Source organism: Magnolia sinica, chromosome 9 (genome assembly GCF_029962835.1).
Source record: "Magnolia sinica isolate HGM2019 chromosome 9, MsV1, whole genome shotgun sequence".
NCBI lineage: Eukaryota > Viridiplantae > Streptophyta > Magnoliopsida > Magnoliales > Magnoliaceae > Magnolia > Magnolia sinica.
Window position 1 is genome coordinate 63,047,071 of NC_080581.1, and position 18,648 is coordinate 63,065,718.

Sequence of the window (18,648 nt, forward strand, 5' to 3'; positions counted from 1 at the left end):
CATGCTTTCCACCGTATGTGGTGCCATTCAAATTTCATGCTTTCCATGTTTTTGAGTCATTTATGTCACCAGGCTAAGCAAATGGCTGCCATTAACAGGCACTGAAACAATTTAGTTTTTTTGCGACAAGTCAACTCGTCGCTAAAAACTCTAAACTCGTCGTTAAAAAACTTTTTACGACGAGTGTTGTTTGTCGCCAATCTTATTACAAATAAGGTATTACAAATTTTATTTAGTAATGAAAACAGCAACCCATCGCTAATAACTCAATTATTTACAACGACCTAAGAACTTGTCACAAAATATAACTAATTAGCGATAAGTTGATGCGTTACCATTACATAGCGATGTTTTTCTATTACTTTTTTTTTTTTTTTAACACACGCACACACACCACCACACACTCACGCCAAGGTGGGATTTCACCACCTGTGGGTACTCGAACCCTCGACCAGGTGTTGAAACTCTTAAGAGTCTACCACCGGAGTAAGAGTAAGGACCCAAGTTTCCCTGTTGCTTTTTTCATAATGCAATAACTTATAAGATAGGTGGGTCCTGTCGTCTGGAAGAACTACCAAAATTTTGAGGGTTTTTTTTTTCTCCGTTTTTTCCACAATTTGCGCAGAAAAAACAAAGGTGGAAGGTGGTTTGGAAAGTAGCTAGCCGAGCGGTACACACCCATAGGATAATGAGCGGCTATAATATATGTACCGTACACATGTATCAAGATAATTACAGATCATTGAAAAAGTCAAAAACTGAACTTGTCAGTGTCCAGAGGCGGTTGGATCATAGCATAGTGGCTGTGTGGTGGAAAGTGGAGGAAGGAAACAACTTCCTCCAACTAAACAAATACAAATGGAAAAGAGAAGTCGTTAAATCTAAAAAAAAACAAAAAAAACAAAAAACAAAAAAAACAAAAAAAAAAAAAAAAAAGCCAAATTTTATTTAGCCAAAAATTCTACAAATGCTGGTTTCCCAAAACATGCCTTCAGCTTTCCTATTTCTCAAATTATGTCTCCTATGCTACTAACAAAGAAAAAATCACATAGGTAACTCATTGCTATGTTTTCTTAAAAACGTAATCTAGAAAAAGGTGAATGAGTTAGAGAAAAAATCTATTCAAGTTTTTTGAGCATACAATTATTTTGCAGATTATAGCCCATCTGACAGATGAATCAACCTAATTATTAGGCTAGGGATCACTATAGTGGTGTCAGTTGAATAGATGGATTGGATCTTAGACCTATTGAACCATGCTGGAAATTGTGTGGCATATATATCGGTATCTTTTTTAATGGGCGTATGTTTAATTTAGATATTCTAGTGGCACAATGTGGCCCAAACGCTATGGGTCCAACCGTTCATCCATTGTTGCCAACTTACTTTAGGGTTTGAGGCTAAAATTGATGCAGACTCAAAGCTCAACTGGACCACACCATAGAAAATAGAAAGGACTAAAGATCCACAATTGGAAATTTATTGGGGGCCACAAAAAAAAATCACATTAAGTTTATATTTGTGTTTTCCTTCATCTAGGCCTTTGTGACCTTATGAACAAGTTGGATGGCAATTAAAACATCAAGGTGTGCCTTAGTAAGTTTTCAATGGCGGGTATTCAATCCCCACGATTTTCTGTGAAACACTTAAAAATGATCTTAAAAATGAATAAATGGTGTAAATATAACACATACACCACGTTGGAGCCACATAAGTTTTCCATGTCAGCCGCATAGTCCAGGATGGAAAGAAGAAATACATATATGACCAAACAGGAAATATGTATGCATTTTTAGGGTGCAAATAGTCTGTGTCTTCGACACAGGGAAATACTAGGCCGTCCCTTCGCATTGGTACCTATCATTGCTGAAGACACGAGCTCATAAAACACGCTGATTTCCTGTCTGCCAATTAGATTGAGTACTATTTAAACAACACAACTTTTAACGTGTGAAACCACTCTGGCCCCACCATGATTTATGCGTTAGATCCACACTGTCCATTAAAATTTTCTAATTATTCTAGAGCATGAACCCAAAAATGAGTCACATCCGAAGCTCAATTGGACCACACCACTGAACGAAGTGGGGATTGAACCAACAATTGTTGAAACCTCTCTAGGGCCATAAATGAAGTTTGTTTGCCATCAAACTTGTTCACAAGATCACACAGACTTGGATGAATGGAAAACACACATATATTAGCTTGATCAAAGCCTTATATGTGTGGCCCTAAAAAGTTTTCAATGGAAGGCGTCCAACTCTTAATGTTTCTAATGGTGTGATCCATTTGAGCTATGAATCTACCTTATTTCTTTATTCATATTCTAGAATGATCTAGATTTTTTTTAAAAAAAAAAAAAAGAAAAAAGAAAAAAAGTACCGACAGTATAAGGTTGAGAAATACATGATCATAAGGGTTACATAAATTTCAAACCTTAAGAAATTTCTCTCATTGCACTGTCGTGCAGCACATTCAAGGAAGAGAAGTAGAAAATTGAACGTGTGTGGAACTTTCATGGGGCCCATTATGATGTATGTGTAAAATCTACTCTATTCATCCATTTTTCCATATCATTTTAGGGTATGAGACCAAAAATGAGGTAGATTCAAATAGACCACACTTAAGGAAACAAGGAAACAATGGGAATTAGATGCCTATGGTAGAAAACTTTTTGAAGCTGCAGAAGGATCCAATCAAGTTGATATGTGTGGTTTCCTTTCATCTAGGTTTGTGTGACATTGTGAAGAGGTTGGATGCAAAATAAACCTTTCGGTGTACCATAGGAAGGTTTCAACATTAGTCGCTCAATCCCTATTGTTTTTTGTGATGTGTTCCATTTGAGCATTTCATGTGCCTCACTTTTCAGCTTGTGCTCAATAATGATTTGGAAAAATTGACACACATTGTAGATATAACACATAAATCATAGTGGGGTAGAGAAATTTCTTGCGTTTAAAAGCATGTTGTGTAGTAGGCACTCCAATGGGGAGAGAAAATCTGTGCATTTTCTGAGATGGGAGTTTCAAGATTGATCACCTTGAAATCGTTAGGTGCAACAATGACTTTTGAATTGAACTTATAGAGGAGATCCTCAAGTTCAAGAGTGAGGTTATCATTTCCCTCATCCTTGACCTCTTCTAAACCCATGAGTTCGAAGTCTAGTTATATGTTAAAGTCATAGATGTCGACTTCGGCTTCACGCAAATCTTTAGATGAGTTTGGCACTTTATTGCACGTGGTTTTTAAATTTTTTTCTGATTTTTGGGTTATTTATATATATATATATATATATATATATATATATATATATATATATATATATATAAAATGTTTTTGGTTTTTGTAGGCTTTCTACGATTTAGAGGTTTTATGGATTTTCTATTATTTTTAGCTTATGGGGATTTTCTATTATTTTTTGGTTTTAAAGATTCTTATTTTTTTTAGTTTTGAGAATTTTTATTGTTTTTTGAGTTTAAAAGGTACTTTATTTTTTTTAAAAGATTATTTGAATTTTTTGAGTTTTAAATTTATAGAACGTTGAGCAAACAGGCGTTTCAAACCAGCATTTCTCCTAGTCTTGCCCGGGGTTTGAATGTTTATTCACACGGGACAATTTTATAGACTAACACTATGAAAAGATTGACCAGCCGATTCAAATGTCCCGCGAAGTTTACTCAGTGGGTTTAGCTGGGTTTAACGCAATCCGATTCCAATTGTAATGAACTGACTTGGTGGGATTTTAATGGGCCACCCGCTGTCAGAGGCTAGATCCATGCAATCCACACTTGTAACTGGACCGGACACGCGAGTGATCTTGTGAAGGGGCCCTTAAGTGCACGTGCCAAAATGGCACACTTGTAAAAGATCTAAGCCTTCGGTTAGATAATTAAAAACATAAAGATGTTGACATGGGTTGTACCAAAAAATCAGGAAAATTTACTCCATAGGAAGGCTAGATTGATATAAGAAGCACAAACGGTTAGCAAAAGAACGGTAAACAAACATCACGTGATTGTACCATGCATGTGGCCGACCTGATGACATGGAACAATGAAATGGGGCGACGTCATCATTGTTGACCTCGTTACGTGGACTAATCAGCATACGATGCATGTAAACCTGAAATCCCTGTTCCTGTCAATGAGAGGATCCGGATTGGTTCTTGCGAGCTTCCTTGCAGTTGGCCTTTAAAAGGAGAAGAGAGCGTTCTGAGAAAAACTACTCCTGAGAAAGAGAGAAAGAAAAACAACTCCTGAGAGAGAAAGAGAGAGAGAGAGAAATGGAGATAAGTCTGTGGATAGTAGTTTCCATGGTGGTGGGAGTGATGTTCGTGGTGTCAGAAAAACTACGAAAGCCAAAATCAACAATGAAATTGCCTCCGGGGCCGCCTAAACTCCCGATAATTGGGAACCTGCACCAGAACCTGCTCCAGCTCGGCAGTGGTGGCGAGTTGATCTACGTCACCTTATTCAAATTGTCCCAGAAGTATGGCGGGATTATGACAGTATGGTTAGGCATGAAACCGACGATTGTGATAAGCAATCATGAGGGAGCTTGGGAGGTTCTTGTAAACAAGTCTGCCGACTATGCGTCGCGGATGCTCCCTTACATGTCTAAATATATCACTGCCAACTGGACAACGCTTTTCTCATCCGACCATGGCCCATACTGGCAATCCCTTCGTAAGGGTGTCCAGGGCTTTGCTATGAATCCATCATCCATCTCCAGCCAAACTCTCTCTCAAGAAAAAGAAGCCATTGCCATGACACAAAAAATCCAAGAACAAGCTGCTGTCAATGGCGGAATCGTCCACCCTATCGACAACATTCGACATAACACAATACGGGTAGTAGGCCGCCTTTGTTTCGGCCCTGATTTCAACAACGAAGCATTTGTTGTTGGCATAGACCCTTTTATTGATGATGTCATCAACATATCTGCTCTTGCCCGTTTTGCCGATGCCTTCCCCTTCATTCGCTACATCCCGGGCCTGCGGGGTCCATTCAGAAAAGTAGCTGAAATTCGTGATGGTATTGTGTCGGTGGTAAAACCAGAAATCACTCGCTACCAATCATCGAAATCACCATGCACCACTTGCTACATGCACTTCCTCCTCTCGAATGGCTACCCTATGGAAACTATCATCTTTACCCTATTCGAGATGTTCATGCTCTCCGTTGATAGCACATCCACTGCAACCGCTTGGGCTCTAGCGTTCCTTATACGAAACCCCGAAATCCAACAGAAGCTCTTTAAAGAAGTAAGCGGTGGAGACGAAAAGAGAGAGAGGGTGACCGTAGATCAAGTGAGTAAGATGCCATATCTTCAAGCTGTAATGAGTGAAGTGTTTCGTATGAAGCCGATCGCCCCGCTCGCCATCCCCCACAAGACGGTGAATGATACCACATTGACAGGTTTGAAGATCGACAAAGGTACTGCTGTTATAGTAAATATCTATGCTGTCCTCAACGATCCAAAGGTCTGGAATGAACCGGAGCGGTTCATGCCGGAGAGGTTCTTGAATGAAAATGCACGTAGTGCTGGCATGGCCATGGAACGGTCTTTTCTTCCGTTTGGGGCAGGTAGGCGAATTTGTGCAGGGATGGATCTGGGCAAGCTTCAGGTGGGCCTCACCCTGGCCAATCTGATTAACAGTTTTGAATGGCTTGCAGCTGATGGGGATGGCCCGGACATGACCGACGATTTTACTAGTCTTCTTAGAATGAAAGAGCCCCTCGTTGCACGAATCAAGCCTCGTACTAACCTTGGAGCCAGCCTCTTTTGAAAGCTTTGTGACCATGGATGCTAAGTATTCGCTCTCAACTGCACGTCGAAACTGTTACTTGCCTCAACATGGTAAGGAGGCACGTGTGTGCAAGATTGGAACCGTCCGTCAGTCTCTTCTCATTCTTTATATTTCTAATCAGATAGGCCCCATGCAAAAATTAAATAAATAAACGTTATATGTGATTTGATTTTATATTGTTCATGTCCACAGTGTCCTTGTGGACGCATAAATTACAAAACCTTCTTATATTACGAGATTTTGACTATTGGTCCGTACATGCTCTCTTCATGATTGAGTTCTCTCCGTTTTTGTTAATCGGCAATTACTTTTGCGTACTGTATTAAACCTACATTTTGCATGATATGTTGCTTGTTTGGCCGTTTGGCTATAGCAAAGTTCAATTTAAGTTATTTGTGTAAGGATAACAGAGTCAAGAAAGACCTTCAATCATCCACATGGATGGAAACTCAAAACTTGAGTCGACTCGATGTCCAACCTCACTCAACCAAGTCTTTATATATACATAATTTCTTTATATAAATCATTAAAAATTGATAAAGGTAAGTAAAACCGTGGTGGTTGCTGTTAAGGTGAATGAATTTACAAATTTAAAAAGTTTGGCCGGTTGAATGGGCGAGTGACTCCATTATTGAACACTTGATTAACGGGTTTTCGTTGAGTTACATTCATGCAGTGTTTACATTTCTCATTAGAGTGCGGATCCTCTGCCTCCCGGAGGCACGAACTCCCTGCCTCCAGCGTTTTCATTGGTCAACGTCAGTTTAAGTGCCACGTCATTAGATTTTTAAAATATATTAAAAAAGAGTGCGGATCCTCTGCTCCAGGAGGCAGGAGCTCCCTGCCTCCAGCGGTTTCATTGGTCAACGCCACTATAAGTGCCACGGCATTAGATTTTTTAAATATATTAAAAAAAACGTACATTTAATGAGAAGCATAACGGAGACGTTACCGGAAGCGGTCTGCATGCTGAATAACCCAACGGGTTAAGCGTATTGAGTAAAGTCTGTGGAGCCCACCGTCGTCATTCGTGCATTGTATCAACTCCATCCATCTCTTTTATCATCTAATTTTAGGGTTTTACAACAAAAATTCATTATATTCAAAGATCAAGTGGACCACACCACCTGAAACAGTGTGAATTGAATTCTACCGTTGAAAAGTTGTCGGGGGCCAACAGAAGTTTTATATCAAGATGATATTATTATTTTTTTTTTTCCATTCATCCATGTCTTTGTGATCTTATGAATAGTTTGGATGAAAAATAAACATCATTGGGGGCCTAGAAATATTTCAATGGTCCTTTGGTATGGTCTACTTGAGCTTTTTATATACTTCAGTTTTGGTCTCAACCCCTAAAATGATGGGAAATAAAAAAACATAGAGTTAAACCTAGCACGTCACATGAGCCATGCTCATGCGCCCAGACTCTTTATAAGTGGCATATTGTACTTACCTGAATCTATTCCTTGTACGTTATTGGACATACAACGGATGGGCCATAAAGAAAAATTCATGCAAAGCTGGGTGATCTAATAGCTAATATGTGGGCATCTTTTAGAGGGGCAAAATATAAGTACTGAACGGACAGACTTAAATCTAGGGATTTTTATCCCAAAATTCCTCGCACGTACTGATTTTCCGAAAAAGTACCTCGGTATTTACAAAAACATGCTTCTAAACCATTAGTGTATGTAAAAAGATTTATTTACCTTTATTCTTTAGAGTGGAGACATACATCCAAATTACCCAAAATTAAAAGGATTTGATCAAAGCTATTTTCAGCCCACACGAGTGTGGAACAAAGCTCTGTACATGCTACACATGTGGCGGCATGTTTAGTTTGGCAACGCAAACAACACAGTGGACGCAGATTGCATACTACCCGGGCCGCCCTGTCTATTCTGAGCTCCGGACAGGTTCGGCTGTTGTCGACACCGTTCATCCATTTTGCCATATCTTTTTATGCTATTAGCCTAAAAAAATGAAGCAGATCCAAGGCTCAAGTGGACCACACCATGCAAAGCAGTGGTGCCACTGACGCTCACCATTAAGACCTTCTTAGGGCCCACCGTGATGTTTATTTCCCTTGCTAGCTATGCAAAAGGTCAAACAGACCTGAATGACGGAAAAAGACAAATATCAGCTTGATTCAAAACTTCGGTGGCCCCAATAAGTTTTCAAAGGTAGGAATTTAATCCCCACCATATATGTGGTCCACTTGATCTTTGGATCTGCCTCATTTTTTGGCTCATAACATAAACTGATACCAAAAAATATATGGATAGTGTGGATAAATGCCACACACCCTGGTGATCCCTCAAAGCCCCTAGTTTGCAAAAGGCAGGGTAGAACCTAACCGAATGTGAGGTGCAAATTTGGTGGATCCCTGGATCCAACGAGATGGGTGGATCCCTAATTTTGGGGCCATCTTGATGTATTTGTCTATGCTATCCTTCCGTTTCTCTATATCATTTTAGGGCAAGAGTCTAAAAATGAAGCAATCCAAATCTAACGTGGACCACGATAAAAGAAATATGAAATCCTGGTGATTGCTACTAAAAACTTATCTTGTGGGCAACAAAAGTTTTGGATCAAACTGATATCTGTGTGGTCCCTTTGTTTAGCTCTTTGTGACCTTCTCATAGGTTGGATGGAAAGTAAAGAGTCCGGTGTCCTTCACATAGTTTTTATTGTTGAGAATTTAAACACCACTGTTTCCTGTGGTGTGGTCAACTTGAGATTTGGATCTACTGAATTTTTAGACTCATGCCTTAAAATGATCTGGAAAAATGAATGGACGGCGTGGATTTAGGACACATACATCAAGTTCTACTCACGATCAAAGATCCGCCCACCCTCAACGAAGGATGCACTCACCTCGGCGGATCCGGGGAATCCGCCAAAGCTGCGCTCCTCACTAGCGATGTGGACTGCGTCCTCTCCTATCACGACGCCTGGGCATTGTTGGGCCCACCTTAATATGTGTTCTATCCATGCTGTCCTTCCATTTTATCATAAAACCTTAAAGAATGATCCAAAAAACTAGGTAGATTTGAATAGGGGTGCACACGGTTCGGTTTGGTCCGGTTCTGGGGTGAAACCGGAACCGAATCATTCCTAACGGTTCTAAGAAATTCGGAACCAGAACTGGACCGTTGGCACCCTAGAACCAAATCGGAACCAAACCGTTAAAACCGGTTCGGTTCCACGGTTCTAGGCTTTTTATAATCCAGCCCAATTGCAAGCCCATGTCCATCCATGTTGTGGTCCATTTGATAAATGGTTTAGATATTGTATAAGGTGTGCAAAAATACATTTACGAAAATAATTGTTCTATAAAAAATAATTATAAGGTGTGCAAAAATACATCGGTTCAGTTCGAGGTTCGGTTCTACGGATCGGATCCACGGTTTGGTTCGACGGATCAGTTCACGGTTCGGTTCAGTTCTACATACCCACAAACCGAGAACCGAACCGATGTCACCGGTTCTTACGGATCGGTTCATGGTTCGGTTCAGTTCTACATACTCCCAAACCGAGAACCGAACCGATGTCACTAGTTTTTTGATTTTTGGAATCGGAACCGGAACCGGTGCACTCTAACATCGGACCAAACTGGACCATTTGGTCAGTTCCGGTCCAGTCCCACGGTTCTACTAGTTAAATGTGCACCCCTGGATTCGAAGGCATAAGTTGACCACACAAAGGTGATTGAACGACTACCATTAAAAACTTCTTGGGCACGCCGAAGCTTTGGGTAAACTGATATTTGTGATTTCGCTTCATCCAATATTGAGGTCCAATATTGAGGGAGGACTAACTTGATTATGGATTAGAACGTCCATATATGTGGTGTGTACATGCGTTTCATTGCACAGGCCGCTTAGCAAAACACTTATAATTTCTTTGTTTGATAGTTGTTTCGATTTCGCTGGCCATTATAGAAATAAGGGTAAATTGGTCCTTTTATTCTCATTATTAAGTTCGGAAGCATGCTTTCATAAATAAAAAAGCTAATGGAATCTTTTGATAAAATTAAGAACTGCGAGGAATTTTGGGATAAAAATCCCTTAAATCTAAAACATCCATATAAGAGAATGTTTCGAACTAATTGTAATTATACCCTAATTAAGGTAGGCAACACTGTAAAAACAGTGGTAATGAGAGGAGCACTACAAGAAAAGGGAGCTTTAGCCTCAGTTCAAAACTGTGGCTAAAAAGGTTAAAAACTAAGGCTAAAACCTTTGGCCTCAGTTTTAGCAACCGAAGCTAAAGCGACTTTTATAGTCTCGGTTCTTCAAGTGGAGCTAAAATAACCTTTTTAGCTTTAGTTTTCTCGAAATGAGGCTAAATCAAAATTTTAGCCTCCATTGTGTCCAATTGAAGCTAAATCCAAATTTTAACCTCAATTGCCTCCAATTGAAGATAAATCTATTTTTAACCCCGGTTCTCAACAACCAAGGCTAAGGCTTTTAACCACGGGAGTTGTAGTTTCAGTTTAGGCAACTGAGGCAAAACTGAGACTAAAGATGGATTTAGCCTTTATTGGCATCAACTAAGGCTAAATTCACTTTTAACATCAATTCTCAATAACTAAGGCTAAATCATTTATTTTAACTCATTCATAAACTTGTGCATAGTCAATCAGATCCACAACATTAGCTACAATATTTTAATGGGTTTTTCCGCTCAAATAAAACCCAAGAAAACCCAGAAAGAGTTCAATTCTCAATCAAATAGACTTGGAATCCCAATCCATAAAACATGAAAAAACATAAAGAAAAGAAAAGGAAAGAAGAAAAATAGAGATCGGTTTTTTCTCTCAGTCCAAGATACTTGAAATCTCAATACAAATAGAGAAACCATGGAAATAAGATGGACATCTCAACACAATCATGTTGCCTAAGATCTGATATTTTGGCAATGGATCTGTGCTCCCTACAACACCCTTCTGAATCATATAGCCCCAGAAATTAGAATGCCTGCTTTCTCAGGCAATTCAACATCCTCAACTTTACCTTCGATCACCTATAATGTAAAGAACAAAAACCCTCACAAAAATGAGAACAATGTAGCAACAAGGTGAGTTCGGCAAGGAACTCAAAAAAGTCAGGTATTAAGTTTAAACTGCAAAATAAAATCACACCGTAATCCGTTTTCTCAATGATGGATTCCCAGCAATAAGCCTGCGTGCATATTCTGCCATTTCAAATGCCTCCACCGCATAAACATGTTTAGCACCAGCCTGAGCAAAACAAGAGAGAGAGAGAGAGAGAGAGAGAGAGAGAGAGAGAGAGCAGACTACCAAAAGAAAAGAAAATACAACAAAAGAGAACGAAAAGGAACTAAAAGAAATAGCAGCTGTACAAAAACGGTCCCCTGGATAGTAAGACCCCCAACACGACCAGCTCATGGAGCCCAATTCCTAAACATGACGAGAACTCGAGAGAAAACACCAGCCGCAGTTCCAAACACTTAAACCATCAGGATGTCGACTTAAGAGAAATCAGCATACCATTGCAGAAACAAAGAAGAACTCCAAAAAAAATAAAAAATCATTACTATGGAAAAGAAAGGAGAAATCAGAGTCCAAGCCTTATCAACTCGCAGTCACGATATAGCCATGTGTTATAGAATTTAAAATGATCTATTTTACCTCACCAGCATGTCACCATTATCTGGAGCTGGATAAATTGGAGCCTTCTGTTCCAAGATACAACTGCTGGCCTACCATGCTCAAACCACAGCTAAAAGAACACATGGATGCATGGCCATTATCACTTAAGTAAGACTAGTGCAGAAGTAATGGAGTTCCAGGGTGCCCATAGCGATTCCATTTCCACTCAAAATTCTCTCAAAGAACGAAAAAGTACAGATATTATAACATAATGCAGTGAGGAAAAAACCATGACCTCAGTATTATGACCTTTGCATCTTATAACATAGTGAACTGCAAGGATCACCGGATCATTGTGCAAGGTATCCCATTCTTGAGCCACACACAGGAACGAAATTCATGTCCTGTACCAGGTTAGAAATCTCCCTGTTTAAAAATCCAAGAAACAGCAAGGCTTACCTCAACTGCAAAATTAAAGAAAATCCAATACAGCTTCTTCTCTTTGAGATCCAGTTTATGCATCTAATTTCACAATAAAAGCATTCTACACTTCACAAAAACTCAACACCCATGAAGAAATTGCTTTAAGAAAATAATAACAATAATAATCAAAATACAAACACCATTTCAAAGTAGAAAATAAATAAATGGAGAATGTCATTTGAAAAGCCATGAATACATCAGAATTACGCTCACCTGCATAAAAGTGGAATTGGATCTACTAATTTATCTTTCTTTCAAAATCACATCGTTAATGGATTTGCAGTCCATGCCACTCCTTCTCAAGTGAGTTGATATCTCTAAAAACCTTCAGCCCACATAAAAATGAAAGATGGATCTTCTGTTTGCTTGTTAGAATCTGTCTTGCTGGTCCCTAAATTATAACGTTTCCACTGATTCAGTATGAATTCTGTTTTGCCAATCAAATCCTGCATTGTAACTTGTTAGACTTGCACAGAATTAGCTTCAGGTTTTATTTTCTGACAATTAGCACAGACTTGACATGAATTTTTTGTCACAGTAGCAATCCTCTTATTACAGATTGATGAATGGAAAATGTAGGTGATGGGCAATTCAAAATGAAGTATAAATTGATACCAAAATATTTTTACTTCCAACTTCTACGTTTTTCTTTTTGGTTGTTGTTGAAGGGTTACTTTGAAATAGTAAATGCTAAAAAAGAACAAATTGAAAAAACAGAAGAAAATCGTCTAATTTGCATAAATAGAAAAGATCAATATTACCTTCCCATGATAATTCCTAAGATTAACATCAACGCCACCCTCAACCAATCGAGAAACAATCTAAAGGAAAAGGCCAACACAATCAGTTTAGAAAATCTACAAAGGCTCATGAATTTAATAACCAGTCGGGATCAAATGGGAAACAAAAAGTAAATGAATCACCTCGTAGTGGCCCTGCGCTGCAGAATAATGGAGAGGAGAATTACGAATGCTGAGAGTCGAGTACCTTGCAAGGCGAGGATTATATTCCAAGAGAGCCTTGGCTTCTTGAAGATCCCCGTCTCTCACAGCGGACACCAGGAACTCCCCCGACACAGAGCATCCAAAGGAATTATCCATCATAGTTAAAAATTCCATGATCTTTAAAACAAAGTAAAATTCCTGAGTTGACTTGGGTGAGTTACGCTTGTCAGCAAGTTTCCAAGAGTCTTGGCTCGAAATCTTCTCTAGCCGAGTTGACTTGGGTGAGTTTTGAGTCAAGCCACCAAGTTTTAGAATTATGGTATGCGCAGTGAGGCTTACTTAATGAATGGTTTAGATGTTCAACATACATAAGAAGAGGTGCTACACTATGGTTGGTAACATTTATAAAAGACTGAATTTTCATTTGCCATAATTTTAAAGCTAAGTGGCTCAATTTGAAACTCACACAACTTGATGTGACCAGGTCTACTCAGTCAAAGCTCTTTTGTTGCCTCAGCTATCCCTTGCTTGAAATACATTCCAAATTCCAATGACCTCATGGTGACCTCACTTTTCTTCAGTTGAGAGGGCTAAATTCACAGTCCAAATCCATCCCTGAAAGTTACACAAAAATTCAAAAATGAAAATTAATATACAATTCAAAGAAGAAAAAAAACACTAGCGAGATTGAATGAGCAAATGGCCTGAAAAAAGAAAAAAGGGTTTGGATAACAAATAAAAGAATGAATTCCACTAAACAATATCCAAAACAATATCCAAGTCATCTACCTGTTACTTTTGAGTAGATTGCAAAGTAGTGAAACTAATGTTTCATATGAGACTAATGAGTCTAACGTGTCATATGAGCTTTAGGTTAAGCTTTATTCTGTTCCACTGCTTGATAGAAATGCAGAGTCCAAGAATTTTATCATATGAGCTTTATTCACAATTTTATCACAAGCATTATAAGAAAGTCCAAGAATAATGTCTTTGGGTTTCAAATTGACGCTTCCATTATTCCCATTAAGCCCAATTCCATCGCTGCTATCAGCTTCCAAAGTATTGTCATGTCCGTTGACTCATAATAGTTCCAGAGTTGTCACTGTTAGCAATTGAAATCCTATCATGGTTAGAATTCAATACTGTTAACTGCCATTGGTCTTTTTCAGATGATTGACGGAAGAAAAAGATGCCATCATTAAAAGGCCAGGGTGTGGATCCAAAGAGGGTAAGTTTCGCATCGGCATACCTTTGAGCATGAAGGTTTCCTTTAAGATGATTGAGTAGCGTGGTTTCACCGTAACAGGGGGAGAGACACAACGTGCAAAAAAAGATGAACCGTTTCCCATTTTCCCTTAGCTCGACGTATGGATGCCCCTGATTCCGGATACTATGGAGCGTCACCTTGGCCATCTCTTCTTTCAGACTGCAACTGCCTGCCTTTCTCAACACCAATTCACTTCCTGCCGCCATTAAAACCTTTCCAACATATGTCCTTCAACTATCATTCAAGTAATATAAATCTTGAAACCTACTTTTTGCAAGAAAAGCCTTCTGTGAACCATATAAAACTTTAAAAGGCCTAGTTCCAGAAATCTGCAGCTTACAGAACTGCTTAATTCAATTTCCTAATCACCTCAGGAAATAGGAAAGATTGAAACCCAAACAGAAACCCCTTTTCACTACAACATATCAACCTAAAGCACCAAATTCCGCCAAAGGAACCATTAGATAAACCTAATTCCACAAATTTTTCATGTAAACCGCTCGATGGAGACTATATTGACGGAAATAAGCCCAGAAATCGTTCAAAATTCCAACAAACCCTTCTCATCCACCACACAAAACCCAGAAACCACAATTTTTTGAAAAAAAAAAAGGAAATCTCAGAAAACCCTAATTGTGCCAATCTGCCCTCAATTATGCAAATAACAAGAATACTTGAAACCCTTCAAAACCCATAGAAGCTCACAACGAACCCTAGACACCTCCATATCATTCAAAACAAAAACACCACAAAAAACCTTAATTCTATGAATCTGCCCTAAGAATACACCAATTACAACAGAAAGAACCCCGGAATCTGTTACAAATCGAGAAAAAAAAAACTTGAAAATCACCGAATCTGCTAAAATAACCTTCAGAAAGCCTGCAATTAACAATTCCGTAGCGAACTAGTACGAAAAATCGTCGAAAAGCATGGCATTCGTCTATCTCTGGCTTTAAACACGCCTCAATTGCAGGAAAATGCAAGATCTGAGAAGAAATCTGACATTTCCATGGCCATATCCACTCGGATGTATGGATAGAGAGATATGCTTCTAACCAAAACGAAATTGAAACGTCTCCCAAGGGCCTTATATGGGCGCCCATGCAGAGCGCCGCATTGCTGGACAGAGGTTGGCGAGAAGAACTTGATTGGCCCAGAGTTAGTTCAAGTGACTTTAGAGAAAGTCGACATTATCAGGCACCGACTTTTGACAGCACAGAGCAGACAAAAGTTACGCCCATTCGAGGCGGCGACCGCTAGAGTTCGAGGTTGGAGACCATATGTTCCTCAAAGTTTCCCCTATGAAGGGAGTCCTTTGGTTTGGTAAGAAATGGAAGCTTACGCCTCGATTCATTGGACCATTCCAGATACTTGATCGAGTTGGGGCAGTAGCGTACCGCCTTGCTTTGCCCACACCACTTACAGCGTGTATAACATGTTTCATGTTTCTATGCTGAAGAAATACGTTCCTGATCCTTCTCACATTATCAAATGGGAGCAGGTTCAGTTGAGCGAGGACGCTACATATATACTGCGACCGACGCATATCCTAGACAGGAAGGAGCAGGTATTGCGTAGCAAGGTCATTCCACTTGTGAAAATGCTGTGGACGCATCACACGGAAGAAGAGGCTACTTGGGAGACAGAAGCCGAGGTTCAAAAGAACTACCCTCAGATTCTTGAGGAGTATGAAAATGTACTAATTTTGAGGATGAAATTTTTCTTTAAGGGGGGTAGATTGTAACGTCTCGGAAAAACTCGTACAAAGACCCGAGTACCTCCTTAGGCAGAAATCACCCAGGACCAAAACCTTTTAGAAATTAGGTTAATGCTAGCAAGTGCTAAACTAGAGTGCTTATGAAATTAGCACTAATCACTTTAAATATGATTTGCAAGACCAAAAATGTGTAGAATCATTGACGCTACATTACTCTGAAATTTAGAATCCATCTCAAAACCCAGTTGCTCTTGGGAGCACACCGAAACTCTGTATCGGACCTGGACCGCATGTCAAAAGTCTGATTATCCCGAAACTATATAGTGATGACCGCATTACTAGACTTGACAACCCCCTCAGAAATCAAGTCTTAATTGTGTCTAGAACTGCACAACTTGAGCCCGGAGCGAAGAGTGTGAGAAACGTGAAAATATTTAGAAATAAAAATTCGAATTTAAGTAATCTAAGTCGTGTCGCTTGCGGGTCAAATATAAGGATTTAGACCGTCAGAATCTGACCCAAATACACCATCGGATCAGGAGAAATGTACCACCCATGTCGATGTACTTGTGGCCCTGATCGAGTGACCGTGATCATTGAACTGAAACTGGCCCGCCACGGCTGATTTATAAATCCAATCGGAACGAAAACTCAGCCTGACCTAGATCCATGGCCAGGGAGCTTAAGTCCGATTGCACGTGGAAAAGGGGCCACCAGAAGTGCTTCGTTGGACCGGAACGGTCCGTATTTGGATATAACCTAAGTATACCTTGGCCCTGGGGCCATTCCCATCAAACCTGGGCCTATATAAGGACCTTAAATCCTCTCCCTCTCACCCCATACGAATTTGATAAAACCCTAGGAGAGAGAGAAGAGAAAAGAGAAGGGAAAAGAGAGAAAGTGAGAGTGAGAGTTGGAGATTCTTCCTGGGATTCGATCTCGCTACTCTACGCACTCAACCGCCACTCATGTATCGCTATACAGGCGATTCCGATTTTGTTCTTAGGTAAAAAAACTTAACCCTTATCTATTTTAGGATTTTAGATAGTGTAAGTTATGAAATAGCTAACCTAATTTATGCTATAGGTTGTCAATCTGCCGTAGACAAAGACTTGGCTTTAAAACTGAGTTGTTACGAGTCTACCGGCGAAAAGTGCAAACTATAAACGTATAGGTTATGGTTTTCAAGGCTTTTAATGTCGGTTAATGGTTTATTACTGATGTGGGTGTAATTTCACATGCCAAATGCGATGTTTGTATCGCGTTTCTGATATATATGAACTATATTGAGTTTAGTGTATTCCATGTATATTTAGAAAGTATCGTATATGTATAGAATTTAAACGTGTGTTTGCCATGATTAATTGTCATATGTTTATGCTAGTTGTATGTGTAACAACTCCTTGGCGAAAGGATTTGCCCTAAGATGTGCTATCACTAACATACGTCATGTATGTTGGAATGTGTAGTCTAAGTGTTTGTAAAAATGTCTGAATGAACAAGTTTGTAATAAATTAAATGTTATATGGGTGTTGAGAAGAGATTCTCAACTATCTTCACGATGTGTATGATTTCCTCCATGTAACTGTTACAAATCGAGAAAAAAAAAACTTGAAAATCACCGAATCTGCTAAAATAACCTTCAGAAAGCCTGCAATTAACAATTCCGTAGCGAACTAGTACGAAAAATCGTCGAAAAGCATGGCATTCGTCTATCTCTGGCTTTAAACACGCCTCAATTGCAGGAAAATGCAAGATCTGAGAAGAAATCTGACATTTCCATGGCCATATCCACTCGGATGTATGGATAGAGAGATATGCTTCTAACCAAAACGAAATTGAAACGTCTCCCAAGGGCAGAAGCCCTAATCTTCCTCGGCATACGGCATAAAAGAAGAAGAAGAAGAAAAAAAAACAAACACCCTAAAACGTGGGAAGAGCAGCATAGAGATGAGAAAAGACTCATATCTATTGCAAGAGGAGAAATACCTCTTGATATTGATGAAATCTCTGAGAATGAAAAAACGAAACCCTAGATTTGCACCTCTCTCTCTCTCTCTCTCTCTCTGTGAAAATGGTGATTTGAAATAGCAGCGCCTCTCTCTCCGGAGATATTTCTATATGTATTATTTTTTCGAATGGATGGAAGAAGCGGGAGGAAGTGAGAGCAAACGCGACTTGCTAAACCCTAATTTATTTTTGAAAGGGGGAACTTTCATACTCTACCTGGCTGTGTTGGATGATACGTAGGCCACTTAGAAATTACAAATTTGGCATAAATTTAGTCAAATTAAACAATCGAACTTATGCTAACTAGATTACATGTATCATGAACTAAAAATTATGCTTATTTTATTATCTGATAATTGAATGGGTAGATATTTATTGGACGGTTCAAAATAAAAAATCCAACGGTCCAATTTTTATAAGTGTGCACACACGACATGTGCCAGGATCCATCCAACATTTGCTGGACATGAGCAGACTCCGTGTGGCCCCGACCACACCTAAGACAGCATGTTCCTTACTGTGGGGCCCATCCACACTAGGTCTAGACCGATGAACGATCCAGATATCATACACGTATGATATATGTACTAAGATGGTGTGATGGATTACTATAGTTTAGATGGTAGACTTTTAGCCTCTGTTCTATATAATTGAGGCTAAAAAGTAGACTTTTGGCCTCGGTTTCTCTGCAACTGAGGCTAAAAAGTAGACTTTTAGGCTCAGTTCCTATGCAACTGAGGCTAATAAGTAGACTTTTGGCCTCGGTTCCTATGCAACTGAGGTAAAATAGTAGGC

At 39.4% G+C, this 18,648-nt stretch overlaps 2 protein-coding genes across 8 annotated transcripts; one reads left to right on the top strand and one right to left on the bottom strand.

Annotated features, from left to right (window-relative positions):
• The first annotated feature begins 4,210 nt into the window (after positions 1-4,210).
• Positions 4,211-6,066, top strand: LOC131255539 (cheilanthifoline synthase-like). The gene is made up of 2 exons (XM_058256268.1): positions 4,211-5,850; positions 5,891-6,066. Exon 1 carries the CDS (start codon positions 4,283-4,285, stop codon positions 5,786-5,788), a length of 1,506 nt encoding a protein of 501 aa, XP_058112251.1. The 5' UTR covers positions 4,211-4,282; the 3' UTR covers positions 5,789-5,850; positions 5,891-6,066.
• A 4,638-nt stretch (positions 6,067-10,704) lies between these two features.
• Positions 10,705-18,141, bottom strand: LOC131255540 (E3 ubiquitin-protein ligase XBAT32-like). 7 transcript variants are annotated; one of them, XM_058256271.1, is made up of 4 exons: positions 17,833-18,136; positions 12,836-13,471; positions 12,674-12,733; positions 11,575-12,303 (listed from the first exon to the last, which is right to left on the bottom strand). In XM_058256271.1, the coding sequence occupies exons 2-4, from the start codon at positions 13,028-13,030 to the stop codon at positions 12,181-12,183; spliced, it is 378 nt and encodes a 125-aa protein (XP_058112254.1). In that variant the 5' UTR covers positions 13,031-13,471; positions 17,833-18,136; the 3' UTR covers positions 11,575-12,180. The 7 variants fall into 7 exon arrangements, 3 of the variants coding, with proteins under 3 accessions (XP_058112254.1, XP_058112252.1, XP_058112255.1); XM_058256269.1 differs by lacking the exon at positions 17,833-18,136 and adding an exon at positions 14,106-15,206; XR_009176146.1 differs by lacking the exon at positions 17,833-18,136 and adding an exon at positions 10,705-10,840 and having other exon boundaries at positions 10,959-12,303; positions 12,674-14,521.
• Between the last annotated feature and the right edge of the window lie 507 nt (positions 18,142-18,648).